This window comes from Carettochelys insculpta, chromosome 8, assembly GCF_033958435.1.
Source record: "Carettochelys insculpta isolate YL-2023 chromosome 8, ASM3395843v1, whole genome shotgun sequence".
NCBI classification, from domain to species: domain Eukaryota; kingdom Metazoa; phylum Chordata; order Testudines; family Carettochelyidae; genus Carettochelys; species Carettochelys insculpta.
In genome coordinates, this window is record NC_134144.1 from 35,812,364 (window position 1) to 35,833,100 (window position 20,737).

At 37.7% G+C, this 20,737-nt stretch overlaps 1 protein-coding gene across 4 annotated transcripts in view; it reads right to left on the minus strand.

The window, feature by feature from the left end:
- Nucleotides 1-756: 756 nt before the first annotated feature.
- HAT1 (histone acetyltransferase 1) overlaps nucleotides 757-20,737 on the minus strand; it is a 50,469-nt gene continuing 30,488 nt past the window's right edge. For all 4 annotated transcript variants that reach the window (XM_075000665.1, XM_075000668.1, XM_075000667.1 and 1 more), the window contains exons 7-11: nucleotides 20,609-20,713; nucleotides 20,131-20,237; nucleotides 16,148-16,299; nucleotides 14,921-15,037; nucleotides 757-2,511 (exon numbers count right to left, since the gene is read on the minus strand). In XM_075000665.1, the coding sequence (XP_074856766.1) occupies nucleotides 2,344-2,511; nucleotides 14,921-15,037; nucleotides 16,148-16,299; nucleotides 20,131-20,237; nucleotides 20,609-20,713 (649 nt within the window). In that variant the 3' untranslated portion in view covers nucleotides 757-2,343. The remainder of the gene's footprint in view (nucleotides 2,512-14,920; nucleotides 15,038-16,147; nucleotides 16,300-20,130; nucleotides 20,238-20,608; nucleotides 20,714-20,737) is intronic.

Consider the following 20,737-nt stretch of genomic DNA (forward strand, 5'->3'; position numbering starts at 1 on the left):
CTGTCAGGATAAGTGGAAAAAAAAAATCTTTAAAAAAATACTTTAAAATTAAATCTGAAATTGACAGCTCATGAGAAGTCCTAAAATTGTATTAAAATAATTTAAACACAAAAACAGTAAGTAGCACATTTGGTTACTGATGTTTTAAATATCATCAAAATATTGAACTATTGGAAGTCACTAACTAAATACCTGGAACCAGGGAGTTAGACAGCATAAGCCTCTTCTTCAGGTAGAGGCATTTTCTTCACTTTTGTTGATTCAGCCATTTTAGTAAAAAATGCCAGTTCATTCAATGTTAAAAGACTGGCTGGGAGTTGAAAGAAGCAGGAAGACTTGTTTTTTTCTTCCCATCTGTGAATAAGAACGAGGTACAAAAGGATGAGAACCATGAGTTCTAAAATCTTGAAGGACCCAGTGACTAGAAATAATCAGGTCAGTTAATACAGTGCATACTTCCTTTGTTTAGTAAATCACTGTTCATGGAAACATTTTGTCTTTAATTTTTTGGATAAGCTTTGCTTATGTATCCTGCACACTTAATTCAGATTTAAATTAATATAAAAAAACCTTCTGTTTTTTGGTACTTTTAATTTAATTTGAATTTCTATCCAAACAGATATTGACACAAATCACAAGTAAAAAAATAAGTAAGAAATCTTTTTTTTTCTAACAATAAAAAATGTAAAAATAAAGACTGAATATGATTAGGTACATCATTGATTAAATGTATATTTAGTGTATCCTACTGTTTAGCAAAAAGAAGCGCCTGTGGAATGTAAAGACTATACTTAGTTGCAAATAATGTTTTAATGAGTATCAATTAGTGAGAATCAACCTTTAAGAAAAATACCTAAAAATAATAAATGCAACGCATGATCAAAATTGACAACTTAAATTGCTTGGATTTCCACCCTGAAATCTATGAAATACATTGTTTTAAGGTAAGTCCATAGAGCCTCTCTGTCAGTATAACAAAACAATTTCAGTGCTATGACACCCTTTGTGAGAGGACTGTTAAGCCTGACAGAGGGACCTACACAAGAACAAGGCTTTGAGAGGGAACAGTTATGCAGAAGAGGACAATTCACCCTGTCATAAAGTTATTTAATTAATTTGAGCAATGTAGGTAGTTGTTCCGTGTGTGTTTTGAATCATCTAGCACGACAGATGGTTTGTAAGTGAAGTACGCAATCATATTAAGTGTTGTGGGACTCATACATTAGTAGAAGAGTGGCAAGTCATAAAGCAACGTAAAGATATCCTGCCAGTATCAGTTGAACTTGAATGTTCATGTCAACTCTTGCATCAGATCAATTTTTAAAGCTTTTGTTCTGGCAAACTTTGCCAAAACATCCAACTCTTAGCGATGAGTTGATGGCCAACTGGTGATTTCTGCAGGCTGTTAAGTTATAGGAATTGGTTGTGGGATTTCAGGCAAATACCATCACAAGCGCATGCAACATTATATAAGTAACCTAAGCACACTGAAATGAGAAACTATGTCTCCATAGGCTGAGCACAATGAGTTAAAGCCAATGTCTTAACCATGAAGAGCTTTAAAATTATAAAATAAACATGTTTATCAGGGTTTCAACAGGAATTGCCTATAGAGAGAATTACCATGCATTTGCGGCCAAATGTAAAAATCAAGTTCTTCAACTTAGCATTCCACAATAACTCTTTTCTTGTGCAATATCAGTCATCTTTCAATGCAAACATACTGAAACTTTTACTAACCCCTGCACCCACTATTATTCAAGTTTATTTCTAGAGGCAGGAGAGGATGAGGTTTATATATTGTTTAATTAGGATGCGCTCAAATAATATGGTGGTGAGGGCTATATAGCAGTGTATGCATGGTGAACAGCAGAAGGCAGGAGAACAAAAACAGTGTTGTAAAGATTTCTAGTAGCTAGTTCAAATATTTAATTTTTGAAATAATTTGATTTTATTTTTAACTTCCCTTATGAACTGAATTGTTTAAGTTGCTAAAAATCTCAATATTACAGTTAGTTCAAACTGCTTCATCTTAAGCCTCATTAAGCATCTGTATAAAAGTTTACAGAAGACTCAAACACTTGCAGCATTAGTGCATCTGAGAATCTACATTCTTGTTTATTTAAGTTGTAAGTGCCCCAAAACTGAAGTACAACCATCTTGAAATCTACAACACAAAAAATAGAAAATATTCAAAATGCACAGAAGAAAAACAAAGAAAAAGTCATCTTAAATGTGATTAAAACGTCACATGAGATTTTGCAATCAAGTAGCAATTATGGATGTGCTTCACAACACAATGTTTAGAAATCTGCAAGTTTCCTGCACAGAAAGGTAGCATTCTCATGCTTGAGCAAGTCGTTCTAGGACCCTTCGGTAATCTGAAACAAGCTGCTGGAAGCTCTCTTCTAATTGTTCATGCTGCATATTTAGGTCTATTTGGTTCATCTGGTTTGTCAACTCCTCTGGTCTCAGACATCTTCTCATCTTTGCAAGTTCTCTTTGCTTTTTCTAAATAATTAAACAAACAGGTTTAAACACATCAGCAACTTCATTGACAGTTACATATATATTTACACTAACATGAACAGCAGTAGAATCTCAAAAACTTAACTAAAAAGTGGTATTCAGGTTTTTTTCTGAAGCTAAGAAATTGGTAGTGGTACTACTTATTTATTCTGTATGCTTCACATGTAAGGATTTTTTGTGTTGTTGGTTTTGTTTTTAAAAAAAAATAAAACCCAAGATATACTGACCTTAGTTTTGGTAACTGTATAAACTGATACTTTACAGATTTCTCCTCTACCGATGTTAAGCCTGTGGACTGTTAGGCTAATCTTCTGCCAAACTATTTCATATCCCACTTAATCTAATAGGTACTAAAAGTTATCTTTAACCATTCTTCTTCTGCTATTTAGAAAACAAACCAAAATAAGAAAGGAAGGTGTAATAGTTATATCCAAGGGCTAAAATAATCACGTGAATGATCTATATTTGGGCACAACAGTGAAACAGACCAGCTCACACAAACGCTAACAGAGAATGAGAACTGGAAACACATAATGGCCACTTATACAGTAACAGACAAAAATCCACCCACTGCCACCATGTTTCCTCACTAATTGGTAAGCTCTTCAACATACTCCCACAAACCCTGCTCACCCATCAATAAATTATACCTAACCTAGCAATCTCCCTCCCTCAACCTGTTTGGAATTTAAAATATTGGCTAAAGATAATATGGGAGCAAGTAATTCCTCAATGCTGATGGCCTCAGTCCACTTCCATGACTGAGGAAAGTCAGGGAAATAAAAGAATTGCTATAGAGGAAGAGGGGAGATGTCATGTAATCTAATAGCCCCTGGTCAAAATTGTATACTTCAGAGTCAATGATAATCCCCCCCACAAATGGACCTAATTTTGCATTACTGTAGCATGAATGCGGACATATTAGAATTTCTGCTGTCCTGCTCCCTCCTCCCCCAATAGATTGATTGTGCCCTAAGTCATGGAAGTGTTTCCAAGGATTGAACAGTGTTTTGGTTTTTAAACTAGAGATATTCCTATGAGTTTGTGTGTGTCCCTTTTATGAATATTAGTAAGCAAATGTCTCAGAGCTACCAAGAGACAGTCTGTTTCCACAGGTTAATTATATGTTGAAAAAAATATTACATTTTAAATTTAGAGCGGCCTCTTAATTTTGTTATAGGAAAGGGTATAAAGATGCACTCCACTGACTCACCTGTAGCGTACTTGCTATTTTACATATATCTCCATTCTTTTACTTTCCCCAACTTTATGGAAAAAAATTAGAAGGAATTCTTTAGCCTGACCTCAACAGAAAATAGCCTTGGTGAAAATAGCCTAGGAAACTATATACTGAATAGCAGAAAAAATAAGAGGTCTGGAACAGTTTCCCAAATAAAAGCCCACATCACTTGTGTTACTAAAAAACTAGACCAGACAAAATTTAATAGACCAAAACCAGCCCAGCTTCAGCATGGAGGATGCACAAAGTGACACCCCCCGCAGCCATTGTCCCAGCTCTGATTTCTAATTCATCTTTTTATTCTCTCTGTATGAAGACTCTAAACTGGATTTTCACTGCTTCTCTCTGGAACTTTTCCATTAGTGTGTGCGTGAGATGAAGACCCAAACAGAACATTGTACTGGCATGATTTCTAACCTATTCTTAAAAATAGTCTAACATTTGAGCATCGCTGTGGACTATAAGGGGACTTCATTGAACAATACATAGGTTGCCTAAGTCTATTTTTTGAGATGTTAACAAAGGGCAAGTCTACACTAAGGGGAATAGTCTATCAAAATTACACAATCTGAATATGTTATTAATTTAACTCAAGTCAACATAGCTTAGATCTATTTACCAAGGGGTCTACATTGTACTGGGTCGATGGGAGAAACTCTTGTACTGAATCCCCTTACTCTTCTCACGCTGGTGAAGCACCTGAGTTGGTAGGAGATTGGAAGGTGATTTAGTAGGTAGAACTACTAAATCAACCCCAATGAATCCAACACCACTGTGTGGATGCATCCATTGGTGAAGACAAGTCCTAATTCACATCCCAGTAGCATACAAGAGCATTATTGTTACTTTTGGTGTACTCTGTCCTACTAATGACTACTTTGTACTTCATCAGAAGTTACCCAGTTCCTTAATTTTGCTTCTTTCTAAGTTCAAGTCCTTTCTAGTTTTGACTCATGTCATCTACAGATGTTACCATGTCTCTGTTACTCCTGAACTTATTTGACTTTTGTCCCCACCTGTTTAAAATTAAAATAATGACCACCACTAGTTCTATTCATGGTCTGTTTTTATTAACCTCTTCTCCAACAAGAGGTGAGTAGTTTCTTATTTAAATAAGTTCTTAATCTGTAATAGGGCTTTACCTCTTTCACAGTGGTTATTCACATTTTCTTACTGTCCCTTGGGGATATTCTTTATCAGAAAATCCTTTAAAGTACTACAATGCTGGTTTGTGCTGTCACTGTGAGACTTTACCAGTTCCATAGCAAATGCACTTACTCTACACAAAAATGAGCAGTAAGAAAAAACTTAGTTTCCTGAACTTGCCAGCTAACCTATCTTTTCTCAGCCTATCCTAATAGAAACAAAAATTCAAGTATGTCAGGTTCATCAGCATTGTCACCTGTGTGTTACACCTGTGTGTAGGTCCCATCCGTGTCACTTTAGACAACACCTCCTGCTGCTGCCACTACTTTGTTCTTCTTGTTAACAAGTTTTACAGACTAAAAGCTCTTAACTGGCAGCAGGAGTTAAACTAGGGGACTAGGTTTCATTCCAGTGTTGTGGTATTTGTCAGGGGAAGAGTCCCTGAAACAGTTTGACTCCTCTGTACTTCCATGATTACTTTCTCACTGCATTGGCTACATCTATACCTGCATTCCTCTTTCTAAAGAGGAATGCAAATGAGGGAAATTGAAAATGCAAAGAGGCACTGATTTACATATCTTGTGCTTCATTTGCATAATCTTTTCAGAAGAGATTCTTTCGAAAGAAAAGAAAAGCAGTGCGGACAGGGCTCTTTTGAAAATAAACCCATCTTCGAAAGAACCCTTCTTCCCATTTTGTTACAGTAAGAAGGGTTCATTCAAAGATGAGGTTTATTTTCAAAAAAGCCCTGTCTGCACTACTTTATTTCTTCCAAAAAGAGATTATGCAAATGAAGTGCAAGATATGTAAGTCAGTGCCTCATTTGCATTCCTCTTTCAAAAGAGGAATGCAAGTGTAGATGTAGCAACTGTCACTAGAGAATTCCGATTTTCACTTACTCCCCCTTACATATTTTTTCCTGTGGATTTTTCTGTATCTGTTGTGAATCTAAGATTTTTGCTCAGTTTTCATCTTCCTTTTTGTGGGTCTGCAAAGGGTTGAATTAGTAATCCTTGACATTCTAGAGTATCTAATGACCTACCACTTGGGTCAAAGTAATGTTCTTACACATTTTTCATAAAGGACCAAGCTACTGCAGTACACTGCTAGAATATTAATGGACACACATATCATGATTTCACAGCTCTGCATTCTGCTGTCTAATATGAAAATACCAGGAAAAACAAGCACTTATTGATGTTCTTGTCTTTTTCTCAGCTCTAAATGGAAGTATATCAATTAGCAATTTCTTCTAAATTAGCGTTTCCCAAACTTTACATAGTTGGGACCCGGTTTTTCCTCAGTACCCATTTTTGCAGCCCAAATATATTATAAAGAATGAAAAATGAATAAGTTTTCTGTTTATTATTTATTCACAATAATAATAGTACATAGAGATTATTTGTATATTTTCTAAGGACTGATTTTTTCCCCCAAGGACTGATACTGGGCCATGGGCCACATTTTGGGAAATGCTATTCTAAATCAAATATGTATAGTTGATCTAAATGCTACCAGAACTATGGAAATGACAGCTATTTAAATGTTCATATCTACAGTTCAAGTTTGATCAGTCCTCATGAGCCAGTATTTTTACATTAGTTGACAACAGTTCTTTTAAGAGCTGAGAAGTCAGGTAGCTGTTCTGCATAAAAGCTGCATGTGATAAAAACATGTTTTGTTGAAATCAAGTTATTTAGAAGTGCAATGTTTTAAAGAGATATGCTCAGTCTCTTTGTCTCTCCATTTGCAAGCATAGGCATTTCTCATTTCTGCTTCAGCCAGGAAAACTGCTTTATTTCTCAACCTTAGTATCACCTCTGACACTTGTACAACAATAGTATCTAGCTAAAAAGAAGGCATTCATGTTATCACCAGCACTACAATCATCATCCTACATGTCTAGTACATTAGCAATGAATCACTCTTAGTGATGTCTGTGTAATTATACCATCTCTTGTAAAACAGAGAAGAGAAATTCTTAGGCAATTTTAGTCTCAAAACCAGTCACAAAGTAAAAAGCCTTTCTATGTACACACATACTGCTTTTACTCTCATTTCCAAGAAAGGAAAGAAAGCTAGCTAAATTGTGGATTGCAAAGCTTTTGAAATAGAGCTGGGCTGCCATCCAAGCCCAAGTTTAATGATTTCAGAAAATTTTCCTGTCCCAAATCAGGATGAAAAGTCAGAATCTTGAATATTGCTGTGAACCAAAAAACCAGATGAGAAAAAATGAAACATTTCATTTTGATTTAGGTCAGTGGTGGGCAACCTGTGTGTCGAATGTGGTTCATCGGGTTTCTATGGATGGTTCGCAAGATGTTTTGTTTACTGTTGCACACATGCAGGGTTGCTATATGTTACAGGTTTCTGTCCACGTTCTTTTTCACTACTGATATTACTAAAGTGATACACATGAAAAGCAAAGGCATGTGAAGTGAGGAGTAGGCTAACTGCACACAACACTGACTGCGAGAACCGTGCACTCCCTCTACAGTCAATGTGTTACTATGGGGCAGCCAGCATAGCCTACAAATTCTGGGCATGCAAGCAGTTAGCAAAACTACCCAATATTGGGAGACAGTCCTGGTTGCGAAAATCTTGTGGCCCACTGACATAAAGGAGGCCCATTCATCAGCCCACTCACTAGTCTAGACTGCTCATCACTTATTTACATACTGACATTTTACTAGACAATAAAATTAACAAAATAATTTTTCAATAGAAAAAATGGAACTTTCAGAACCATCAAAATGAAGTTTCAACATTTTTGAAATGCTTGTAAAAATGTGAAGTGGGAAATTCATCTATTTCATGCAGTTTACGTTTTGAAAAATTGGCATTTTCTGAGAAGAAATATTTAGGTGAAAATTTTCAGACCAGCTTCAGGTTCAAGTAATCTTGTTTTTTATTTCTTCTTTGTTTTTTTTTCTTTTTTAAAGAGGAAGGAAGGAAGGAAAACAGTTGTCCATCTCCAATCATCTGTGTAACTTGTAATGTTTTTTTCAGTCTTACTCTTTGCAGTATTCTTTGCAACCTCCAGGAGGCTGCTATTGAAAAAACCCCCCTTGACATTCAAATTTACGTATCCAATTTATCTGAAAAGTTTTTATTGGAAAAGTGTCACCTTTGAATTTAAGCCTAATATTAGCCACTCTTAAAAAAGAAATTAATTTTCCAGAAAGGCAGGAAGCTACCTTTAAAGTGTACTTGTACTTTGATATAGTGACTTTTTAAAGTGGAAGTACAAGGTTCCATATTAGTTGCAGTTATTTTAAGATCAAATTTATTCTGGTTTCTCATTTCTTTATAAGCTGCCAAATTGGGATATTACAATGAAGTCTTTCTTCCTCTTTGTCTCCTTTAAAATCTTGCATACCAAAGTCTACCCTCACTTATACTTGTGCCACTGATTACACCTGTGTACTTCCACTGTGTTCATTGGCATTACACAGGTGTCAGTGAAGGCACAATGTGGACTTCAACTGAATATGTGTAATGTGATATTTTTGTTCCTTACTTGCAAGCTGGTAGTTCCTTACTAGTAAATACCTGTCCAGCTCATTGCTGTTTTCACAAAAACAATTTTCTATGAGACTGGAGATGCCAATTTCCAGTCTATAGAGGCAATATGTACTTTAACATACTCTCAAGTAGATATTTCAAAACCTTAAGCAAAACATCTGTACCTGGTAATAAGTACCCAGCAACAGCAATCTGTAATAAACTTTAAGGAGAGAATAAAATAATTGATAGAGTGGGTAGATCAATTTATAGTGGAAGGAACTGTTCCAGTCTCATACTATCATCAATCCACCAGTCCTGGCCCTACTGGAAATTAAATAGTAAGGGAAAGAATACATGAATAAGGAAAGGGTCATCTTGAAGGACTCGGCAACAGAAAGCAGCATCTAACAAGGCTATAATAGCAATTTTATAATGCTTAACAAAAGCAGCAAAAACAGCCAGGTCCATCATGAAAGTCTTCTGAGACATTGTTTCTGGAGTTAGCTTGGATATAGGTTAGCTGATTTTGGAAGTGGAAGTATTATTGGGGATTTTGAGACCCAAACAATAGTAGAACAAACTCATGTTGCTACACTGGTCTTGATGCTTTGAAGCTTTTTGTGATTGCCGTAAAAAAAAGGAAAGGCAATTCAATGTGCAAAAAGATTTTTATTCTGTCTGGAGAATACTTCTTTTTTTAGCATTGAGAAGATGATGGTAAAGCTCCAAAAAGCAACATGGATAGCTGGAATATAAGCTTTTGTGAATCCAATGCCTTTGAAAGAATTTGACAAAGGCTTTAAAAAATATTGTCAACGTTAATGCCAAAGGGGGCATACCAGGCTGTAAGTGCAGAAGAATTATGAGGTAAAGCTTAGGTTTTAGAGCTCCATCTAGTTTTCAGGATAATCCTCAGATTCTTTAAGAGGGCAAGAGTCCAAAAGGTTCAGCTTTTTGGGATGAGATATTCTAACCTAAGGTGCTCAATACTAGCTTAAAATCTTTATGGAGTTCAATGGCAGAAGAATTAAACTAATACAGAATGTTTTGGAAAATAATAGCCTTAGTCTCCAGTTTTAGAGATAAACACATCTGGTTTAGGTGCCTGCTTAAGCCCAAGACAGGGGATCGCAGATTACTGGGCAGCTTTAAGAGGTATTGCTGTGACACACGTTGCCCAGTTCAGGCCAGTTTTCATGGCAACTTTGGCTAATAATGGTGGATGGGATGCATGCACAGAACTCCCATTTGAAGTAAAAGGTGTCTGTCTGCCAAGCAGATTGCTATAAGTACTAGGGGTAGAAACAAGAACCTCATTTTTGTAGAATAAGATACCTGTTGGGGACCCCCTCGGTGGTGGTGGTCATGGGCACAGAAAGGCATATTAAAACATGTTGGTTTAGCGTAACTATTCTTTGGCAGGAGCATTTATTGAGATATCCGTGCACATAACTGTCTGCTTCCTATAATGGTACGTCAATCAAAGGCATACTCCTGATCATCTGTATACAAAGAGGAACTCCAAAAGGCACCCACATTTGATAGATTTGTTGGATTTACAAATTCTGGGGAAAGAGTAAATTTCTTCAACACATACCAGATGAATCCTAATTCCAATCAATTGATGCTCCAATGAACATCTTCCTGGGAACACTTCAGCCAGCAGATCAGGGATCTTAGGCGGGCACATGAAATTCTGAAGCTTGCTGCTTTGGATATTCCAATATGTCAGTTCCAAGAGTGGGTTCAATTGGAACAAGTCGTTTGCGGAAGTAAATCATCTGAGCAATAAACTAATTTTGTTGAAATAGGAGACAACAATAGAAGTTATTTTCTTATTGGGCTCATAACAAGGGCATTGACTGACTGATGGCTCTTGCTGCCCTCAGGCATGGGTGGAAGAACTGAAGAGATCAAAGGAACATTGTCCAGTAAGGTATGCCTACTGAGCCTGAAGTAGAGATTGGTCATCCACAATGAAGCAGTATATACAATGTCTAGACACAGATGTACGATGAATAGGTCTTATGGGATTGAGAGTTGTGGGTAGTTTATTATACATTTATACACCCCTCTTGAACTGAAGATTTCAAAGTTCTTTATAAAGATCAGATCTTGCCACCAGTACAACGAGGATCATCTCTGTGATGTAAAGATCAGGATATGTTTGACAATATAAAAGCAGTTTAACAATAGTTATAATTTGGAAAGTGAGATAGATACCAGAGAATTTAATTGCAGTTGTTTGAGAAGCAGTTTCTGCGAACAGCATGACTTGAATTTATTTATCTCACCACAGAATAACTGTATTTATTATTTCAAATTGTGCTCATGACTGTAAAATATGCAGCAAAAACTCAAGAGCTAATTAGTGAAAAAATAAGTATGCAAGGCCTGTATTTCAAGAATGTGCAGTATGAAAATTAATTTTAAACAAAATGAAAGTTAATTCAGTATAGAAAAGTATATGAAACACAGCCCATCAAAAATGGACTGGAGAGTACCTGAGATGTGGACCAGACTCTCAATAGCAAATCATCTAGATAAGGGACTACATGGACTCCTGAGCTTGGCAGGAATGCTACTACAACAGCCATGAGTTCAGTGAATATGCCAGGGGCTGCTGACAGGGCAAAAAACAATATGGTGAATTGGTAATGGGAGGCACAGTCCATGAAGCTGAGAAACTTTTGGTGACACTGGTGTATCCCCATGTGAAAATAAATGTTTTGTAAGTCAAGAACAGCATATCAGACCCCAAGATCTAAAGAAGGGGTACCAGATGCGAGAGAAAGCCCTCTGTAATTTTTTCTTTAGGAACTCATTTAGCTCCTTTAGATCTACATTAGGCCTGAAATCCCTCTTTACCTTTGGGATTAAGAAGCATTGGTAAAAAAAAATTCCTTGCCTCTGAATGACACGGGAAACTTCCTGTATGTCTCCCATGAGGAGAGACTGGACTTCCTGGAGTAGCACACTCTTGTGAGAGCGGTCCTGAACAGAGATGTGGAAGAAAGGAGGAGCTGAAACAAACTGAAAATCACATACCCAGTTCCACCACAGTTAGGATCCTCTAATCTGTGAGGATCCAGGACCACACACCTAGGACGTCAGCCAGGTGATGGCCAAAAGTGAGGTGGGAAAACATGGTATTCGGGGAAGTGGTAAACTGCCTTGATCAACAGCTTAAAATGATTGATTGTTTAGAGGAACTCGTCTACCTAGTTCAACTGACAGCAGAAGATCTTGGTGAGGAGAGGAGGATGCCTGTTACATACATTCTGCCCCTCTTTCTGGATAGGTCCTGGGTACAAGGTATAAAGAGCTGATATATTGGGGTTACTGTCAGCAGAAATCTCGCTCTAACCAGCATAAATCCCCTAAGACTTAAGAGGAGTTGCCTGTAAATCTTTATACCTCTCTTTCATCTTACTAGAAAATGGCAGATCTTGAATTCATTGTTGCTCTGGTGGTGAAAGACATGACAACTGCAACCAAGCTCCACACCGCATAGTGGAAGGTAAAGCTCAAGGCTGAGAGTCAGCTGCATTGAAGCTCACTGTTTGGCAACAAGTATGCCCTCTTCCCCCACAGTAGTGATTCCCACTTTGTCTCATCCAGAAGCTTGTCTTTAAAACTCAGGATATTATCTTGCAATCTAAATTGTGCTGACTCAGCAAAGCCTACTGTTTCGCAATCCTGAGCTATAAACCTCCTATGGAATAAAGCTTCCTGCCAAACATGTCTAGCTTTTTCCAACTCTGAAAAGAAAAGAGGCATGGTGTCCCCACCTTTTTCCCCACTAGCAGAAGTGACTACCAGGGAACCTGCAGGAGATTGGTTATAGAAATGCTGAAAGCCCTCTAAAAGGGCAATGGCTGTGTCTATACTTGCACCAACCTGTGAAAAGGCCATGCAAATGAGGCACAAATGCATATTCAGCACCTCATTGGTAGGCCACCAACCGCGGCTCTTCGAAATTGCCACTTTTCACTCCTGTGTGGCTCGTCCAGATGGGTGTCCTTTTCAAAAGGACCCCACCAACTTCAAAATCCCCTTATCAGCTCAGCTGATAGGAATAAGGGGATTTTGAAGTTGGCGTGGTCCTTTCGAAAAGGATCCCCGTCTGGATGAGCCGCGCGGGAGCAAAAAGTGGCAATTTCAAAGAGCCGCGGTCGGTGGCCTACTAATGAGGTGCTGAATATGCATTTCAGCGCCTCATTAGTAAACTTTGAAATGGGTTTTGTGCCAGTGTAGACACATAGCCAATATATATTCTCTCCACCCTTTTAGCAATGGGCTGCAGGGAAGGTGGGGTCTGCCATAAAATGTTGACAGGTTCCAGGATAGCCTCATTAATAAGGAGAGCTATCCTAGAGGGTCCTGCAGAAGCAGGAAAGTCCACAAGCCTTTTTCTGTACCTCTTCTGGTAGGCTGGAGAGATACAACCACCCTTAAGTCTTGATGAGCTCTAAAATGATCAGAAGAAGAACAAGTAGATTTCACCTTACCAGGTGATGAAGAAAAGGCTAAGGGTTGTTGAGGAGGCCCCTGGTTCAACTCCTCCACAAGAAATAGTCCTTTGTAAGTGGTTCCACTTGCATGGGGAAGGGGAAACCAAGATCATGCTGTCAATGTTGCTGGCACCTAGCTGACACAAAAGGGCGGGAAGGGACAGGAGAGGCTTTTGGAGTGTGGAGAAAAGCCCAAAAAGGGTCCAAAAGGGGCAATGAAATAGAGGCAGGACCCAGCTGTGCACAGGCTATTGGACCTTAAGGGTATTGAGGCTAGGGCTGGCATCAGAGTGGGCAGGCACCCCACTGGGCTTCTGAGCATGATCTGTGTCTGATGAGCAGTCCACCTCCTCAGACCACAGAGTAGCGGAACACATTGGAACTGGCTCTGAGTCTGGAAATGGGGGTTCCAGTGAGATAACTGCTGGCTTCCTCCTGAATGGAACCCTACAATGATGTGCAGCAACTGTAGCAGCCCCTGCTACAGAATTGTGGTTTATGGCTTCAAATGGAGCATGCACATCCAGTCCTGGTATCACTCCTGCTCCACTGCTGTGGAGGTGGTTCAGCCACATGCTGCAGAGTATAGAGAGCATGGCAAAGCACAGATGATGTCCTAGTCATCCACTGCAGTTATCGAGTCCTCAGACAAAGATTCTTTGCGCCAATGGAACCTGGCTTCCACACCCTGCCTGGAGCAGTTCTAAACAATGGAGGAAGCCAGCATCAACAAGTTCATTGACTCTCAGGCTGCTTCAGAAACATCAGGAGTAGATGGCACTGGAAAGGGCACGTGACTGTGGTTATTAAAAGGTGAGCCAACACTTCATGAATTGGTCTCAATGGCCCCTTCCTGGCCTATGGAGTTAGCAATCCTTCCTATCTTACAGAGTGTGTCTAATAATACCTCTTCTTTGGCACATCTTGGAATCTTTGCCTCCAACTGGGGCCTTCACTGTAGATTTTAAAGCCCTTCACACTGAGTCTTTGGGACACTTACATTTTCTCTTCTTAGGTACTCGTGATGAGGATCTGTCTTTGCTCTCATTTTGGGGGAACATTCTTTCTTGATTTGGATGTGTTTGATACCTGTTCCGAATGGGAAGGTTCCAACGGTGGGTGAAGCATACAGTCCATCAGCAGGTACCTGTGTGGCAGGTCTTTTTTGATCGGGGCTTGAACCCTCCCTAAAAATGTGATATCTGTCACTCACATGGGTCTCTCCCAAAAATTTAAGGCAGCTACTCACTGGGGGTTGCTCACTGGCATTGACTTTTACATAAGAAACAGGCCTTGGTGCCAGGAGAACAAGGCATTAGTCCAATATCAAGCCTGGTACACAAATGGCAACTGGTGACCCAACTCTAGAAAGAACTACTCTGAATTTGCTCTTATAGGTAACTCCCATGTACAAACACACTACACTAGACTAAAAACTAATAGTGCATTATTATATGCACTAAAAGGGGGAAGACTTGTAAATACAAAGACCGAACCTCCAACAACTGGAACTAGGAAGGAACTGAAGGTGTGTTGGGGAAAAATCCTGCTTTCTATACCTGTATGCAGTAGCACAAGGCATTAGAGGGTGCTCATACTGCCCTGATGGGTAACACAGAGGGAAAAATCTCTGATAAATGTGGCAAAAGCATACACACACACAGTAGAATAAATATGTGCAATCACTCAAAAAAGAAATGTTATTTAAATAATTCAATAAAACTAAATGTTATGTAAGAAATACCCACAAGGTTGAAATTTCCAGAGATGTCTCAAACTTTAGCATATAAAGTAAAACATTTCCAGCATGTCAGTGTAAAAAATTCAACTAAGCAATAAAAAAGGGCTCTACATTTGTGTATAGATCATTTTCACTAGCATCAGTTGGTTGGCAACATAACTGATGTCAGCTGTATTTTTGAAGCAACAGCCAAAACCATGTTTAATTAGTGCTAGAGTAAAAAGTTACATAAATCATATAAACCTTATATGGGCCAATCAATCTTTTTTTGATGTCCAACCTATAGCCTCTGGACTGTTCTGGATCACCCATGTCTGTTGCACGCAATCGGAGAATTTCATAAACCCGTCTTGTGTGTTGCTTAAAAAAAAAAAAAAAAAAAAAGAACAGCATGAATCATGTTATAATTTGCAAGCTTATTCCTGAATGATTTCAGAAATGAAAAGATATGAAAATGCTATATATTCAATTATTTGCTCAACACGATACATGCATCATGTGACTTTCACAGGGCATTAACAGAGACTTGATTTTCCTCTCCCATCGCTTCCTAGCTTATTCGGTACTTCATAACGAACAAGTTTGCAGACCACACAGTCTTCTACCAATGTTTCTTCTAAAATAATTCCCTCTCCTCCAGCCCCATGTAACTAATACTTTTAACGCACCCCAGAATCCTTTGTACCAGATGCAGTGGAATTTCAAAAGCAGCACTGCTCAAATGTAAAGGATTCTACTAAGAATCATAAAGGGATAAGCTGGACATCTAATTAATGGGCAGAAACCCTGAAGCCAGAGTTCAAAAACAGCTTGGGACTGGTCTGGTGGCAAGCAATTTGGAATACTGTGGTTTCATTGCTAATTTGGAGCTGTTCCACAAATTTGCTGCTTTCGTTAAAGCCACACCTTTACAGTTTTGTATCTAAGCATGATGCAACAACAATTTTTAAATTAAACTATTTAGAATGTGAGGAGGAAGAGTAGGACAAAACCCCCAAACCAGTGAAGTGGAGCAAAATCAAGGCAGTGATGCAATTGTATTTAACTAAATTCATACATCTGGGAAAAAAAATTGTTTGCCACAACACCATTACATAACTGTTGCATCTATATTACAGCTTTTGGGAACACTGTACGCTGTAATCTGTATGGGACTAAAAGGTGGCTTGGATCAAATATTAACCTCATAAGCAAATCTGCAGCACCACTCCTGCAAAATTTTAACATGCTCTAAGGAGCTGACTTTCAATATTCAATTCTGCCATGCCTTAGAACGGGGTAGGCAATAATTTTTGATGAAAGGCCATCCGAGATTTTGGTAAGTGATCAAGGACCATACTTTTCAATGGAGGAGGTGCAGGGTCTGGGATGGAGGTTAGAAACTTGAAGAGCAGAGTAGCTGTGTTTCTGAAAATGTTTTTAGATTCGATTAGATTAGATGAGAGTGTGCCAGTATAGATTTTAAAATACCTTATTTATTTTCAGTTTCTGTTGAGCCTCTGTCACCATTTCTTGACTGAATCCTTGCATTAGCTTCTCTGGGGAAAAGCAAGGGAGATCTTGGCAGAGCTTCACAAGTACAAAGTCTCTGAGTTTCACATAGTTTTCCGATGGATCTTCAGCTGGAAAAAATATAGAACGATACAATAATTGTGAACTTCCTATAATCCTTTCTTCAAGCATCTCTTACTTTGGAAACTTACTAAAAGTAAAAATAGCATCCTTCAAACACAGAAACAAAGTATACATAACTACTTAATTATTTGCCCATATTTTGTGCACTGCCATAACATAAACATACCTAAATAAGCAAAGTTTTAAAAAGATCACAGCAGGCCACAAATTCTTATCTTTTTAAAAGCAAAACTGTATCTAAAAGACCTAATATACAACATCCTGACACATTCAACTATTGCCCAACAATCTCAGAAAAAGAAATTGAGAACTGAAGATTAATTATCTAATTCTCCTTCTCCCTCACTTATATTGTACAAGCTCAATGGGTGATTTTCTTTATCAAGTGTATTGTAATATGTAAGGGACTAACAGATCAGTTGGACCAACTATTTACCTCAGTTCTTCCTTGCTTTAAGCCCAGTAAAGTCTGCTTCCCAATACCTGGAGTATGATCCATTTTTTTAAAAATTAAAATGTGGTTCTTATAGTACGGATCATAAGAATTTGGTAATACTGAGCAAAAACAACCTTCAAAATATACCAATTATAAAATGTCAGTTTTAGAAAAATAATAAAAGCTACATGGAGCTGAAAGTCTTGAAACAGATAAGGCAGCCAACAGCTGATGTAAGGAAAGCAGTTATCTACCCAGACACACTGACAGCATAGGCCGCACACCACCCACAGAGGTGAAGTTTATTAAAACTCCTTCATATCCGGCAGCCCTAGGACCAGGAGGTTGCTGGATATTCAAATATTCTAGATAATAGAGAGGTATACTGACCAAGGTGTAATACCTAATCGTGTTCTTTTTTAGTGTTATTTAGGGTTAAGAAACAAACAAAATGTATGCAGAGTACTTTATTTACCAACAACAGTAGTATTGTACACTGTATTTGCTGTATTTGTATTTACTTTCACTACACCATACTTATGGAAAACGTAACTAAAATTTTCTTTTCATTAAAATGCCGGTTGAGAGCTCTGGATAATAGAATGCCAGATATGAAAGATTTACGATATTATTATTAGTGTACCAGGGCACTTACACATGTGGGACAAGGCTGTAATGTGTACACTAATATTATTAGGTTCATGTACGATGCCTTACGTTGACTTTTTTTTTTTTTTTAAATACTTCTGACAATTTGAAGCCTGATTTACATTGCATAGTTTGAGAGATCAGGCTTCAAATTGTCAGAAATATTTAAAATAACCTCACACAACTGTTTAGATTGTTATTTATCTATCTACCTAATAACTGTCAATCATAACTGTTTGGGTTAGTTTTCATAATACCTCCAGACATAAAGGTATTCAAGCATCTCCAGTAATAGAGACAGAAGAGCACATACTCTATTTCAACAAAGGATGGCAAACAGAAAAACCTGCTGTGAGATTTTAATTTAAAATAAGACTCACTATTAGTGATATTTTATCTGGAATCTGATAGTCTGTCATGATACATGCTTCTCTTTAAGCAAAAGAAATTAATGCTATTCAAAATCACAGCTCTGGAGAGCTACTGGGAGTAGAAGGTGGGAAGGAAACTTAAAAAGACATGAATCAGCTACAATGCAAGCCAGCATGGAGTCATTTGTGCTAACTTATTCCCACCTATGAACTACGCAGCAGGAAACGTTTACAAAATCATTGCAGGCATCTTTTACTCCTTTGCTAAACCTTCAGATACAGATCCCTGACAAAAAGTTTATATAAAAGAAAGAGTGAGCTCCCCAGAGCCTAGGAGCTGCTTTTAACCTCTAAACTGTGGAATTCAATGCTACAGGCAGCCCGAGGTACATAACTGGATTTTTAAAAAGGCTGATAAATGTCTGACCATTAACACTTGTGATTTAAAGATAATCAAGTGTCATGATTCAGGGAATAAACTGACCACATAAACTAGGTCAAGACAGAATTTTTTCATCACACATATAGTACTGAACAATTGTCTATTTATTTACTTGGCACAGGAGAGAAGGCTTCTGATCACTGCTAGTTCAAGTATATCAACTTGGTGGACTAATGGTCCACAAATTCCAAAAATTATTCTGTAATGAAAAGTGAAAATTAGGGACCGATTTTTAAACGGACAGTGGAGGAACTGATGAATTACAGCAAGACAAAAAGAGGTGGGCACTTCCTCTGTAATGAGCACTGTTATCTAAGTACATTTTACTTATGTGGGCTAAGAGTGCAACTTAAAGCCAGGTTTCTGTGACTGAAATGAAACTCAGAGCTGAACTATTTGCAACAAATATCAAGTTCAGGTAAAATATATATATGCGAACTGAAGACAAGTCAACTGCTTCCAACTCACTCCAATCAAGCAACAATTTTATAAATCCATATTATCTTGTGCTTCTCATTGAATTTGAGGCCCCTTACTTACCCACCTTGTAACTTTAGATGCCATCTAAATTTGATAATTTTCTACCAATCTTATGCCTGTCCAGACCAATTTTTCCCTAGCCGTGACAATAAGAAATGAATGAAAAAATGAATTTCTCTCTGTATACCCTTTACACGCTGTGTAGAAAACACCATGGTTCCTAGCAGATTATTCTACAGGGCAATTTAAAATCCATTTTGGAAAAATTTTACTGGGTAAGAACACATACCACACAGTGTGCACTCAGAGACAGACTGGTCACCTGTCTTTTAGATGTAGCCTTTACCTCTGTGTAATGCTACATGGAACAGGTATTATCAAATACTTCATTTGCTTTTTCATAATCAGATTTACCGAATCATATGACATGTTTTGTTGTATAACTAAAAACCACAGGATTTTACATTAACAGGAAATTAGATACGTTTTATAGAACATAATATTCCACTTCATGTTACACAACAATATAGAAAAAAAGTTGTGGTGCTTCTATGAGGTTTCTTATATATGTTCTGAAGTTCAGAGACCAGCTATCTTATACGTATTAGTCGATTATCCTATGGCATTGTGTAAAAGAAAGCAAGTACGTCACACTGTACTTAATGTTCTTCTTTGGATAATTTTTTAAAAATAGTATTATTAGATGTTAGTTGTACAGAGGTAACATCTACAGTAGAAAGCTATTCTACGTGACACATTTATTCTCACAGTTGTTTATCATATTATGAACCAGTGTGGGCTACAGATACAGTATTTCTCCTATAGTTTTATATGCCAATTTCTTTCCCTGTTAGAAGCAGCATATACTTCTTCTCTTCATATTCTTTTCTCTCCACCCTGCAATCCTACAAATATTTTTCAGGTATTCATGCAAGATCACCACTGACTTCATGCAGATCTTCAATCAGTCTACTACCCATGCTCCTGGGACACCAGGTTGCTGTATGTTTCCAGTGGATGAAAGACTTTGGCCTTCACATTAAGATGACTATTTTACCATCAATATATTTTCTGATCTGCTGTTTTGTTTAAAAGGAGCAGGCTTTTTAAGGAGTTTAAGAAAGCTCACCCTCTTGGCAAACTCAGCTGTGTACCTCACAATAAAATAGCTAATTAACTGGTAATCCTTTCATGTCGAGGACTGGATTCTCCTGGTGTGCTGTTCTCGGTAAGTACAGGATTTAAAGAATTGCATTATAATGCAGTTTTTCTGTAAAACAGGGAAATATTAACCCTGAAGTAAACTGAAGCTAAATCTTCAAAAGATGACTCAATTTTGACAGGTGAATGCAAAAAGGTAGGCCGTGGGCTAACAGGCAGCAAATGCTCCAAGTTTTGCCTACTTGAATTTACATCTCTAATAAAATGAGTGTTCACATACCTGTTATATCAAGCACAGTTGGAGAAGACATATAATATCTGTGAACTGTTTCAAAAAGCTGAGTACCATGGCCTTCTCCTTGGAATGGAGGCAATATCAGCATCTGGCTACAGACAGAAAAAATTGTTTAAGTTAAAAAGGGAACTAGGAAACACCCAATTTAAACATTCAAATATGTTGTTTGTCCAACCTTTATTGCAAGGATTTAAAAATTTTTATGGCAATTTCTGGGCTAAAACATGTAATTTTTTTAAAAGGGCTAAAATATTTAAAACTGGTTTGAGATTCCACTCTGCTCCAGAGGGCAACAATGAAACAAATCAGTGCACAGCCAGCTAATAGTTTTTAAAAAAAAAAACAAAAAAAACCCAAAAAAACAAAACAAAACAAATCAACACCATTATAAACAAGTATTGGGAACTTCAGCAGTTCCTTCTTCTGAAATAAAAGAGAAGGCACGTGTTATGCTGCCAATTACCTTACACGTGGCCGGGTTTTGTCTGGGTACACATAGTAATTATAGACTGTCATGTAGCCTACGGTCGCAAAGAGCGTAGCTCCATCCTTATTATACTTCTCAAATCTGCAGATAAAACAGAAAGCCAAG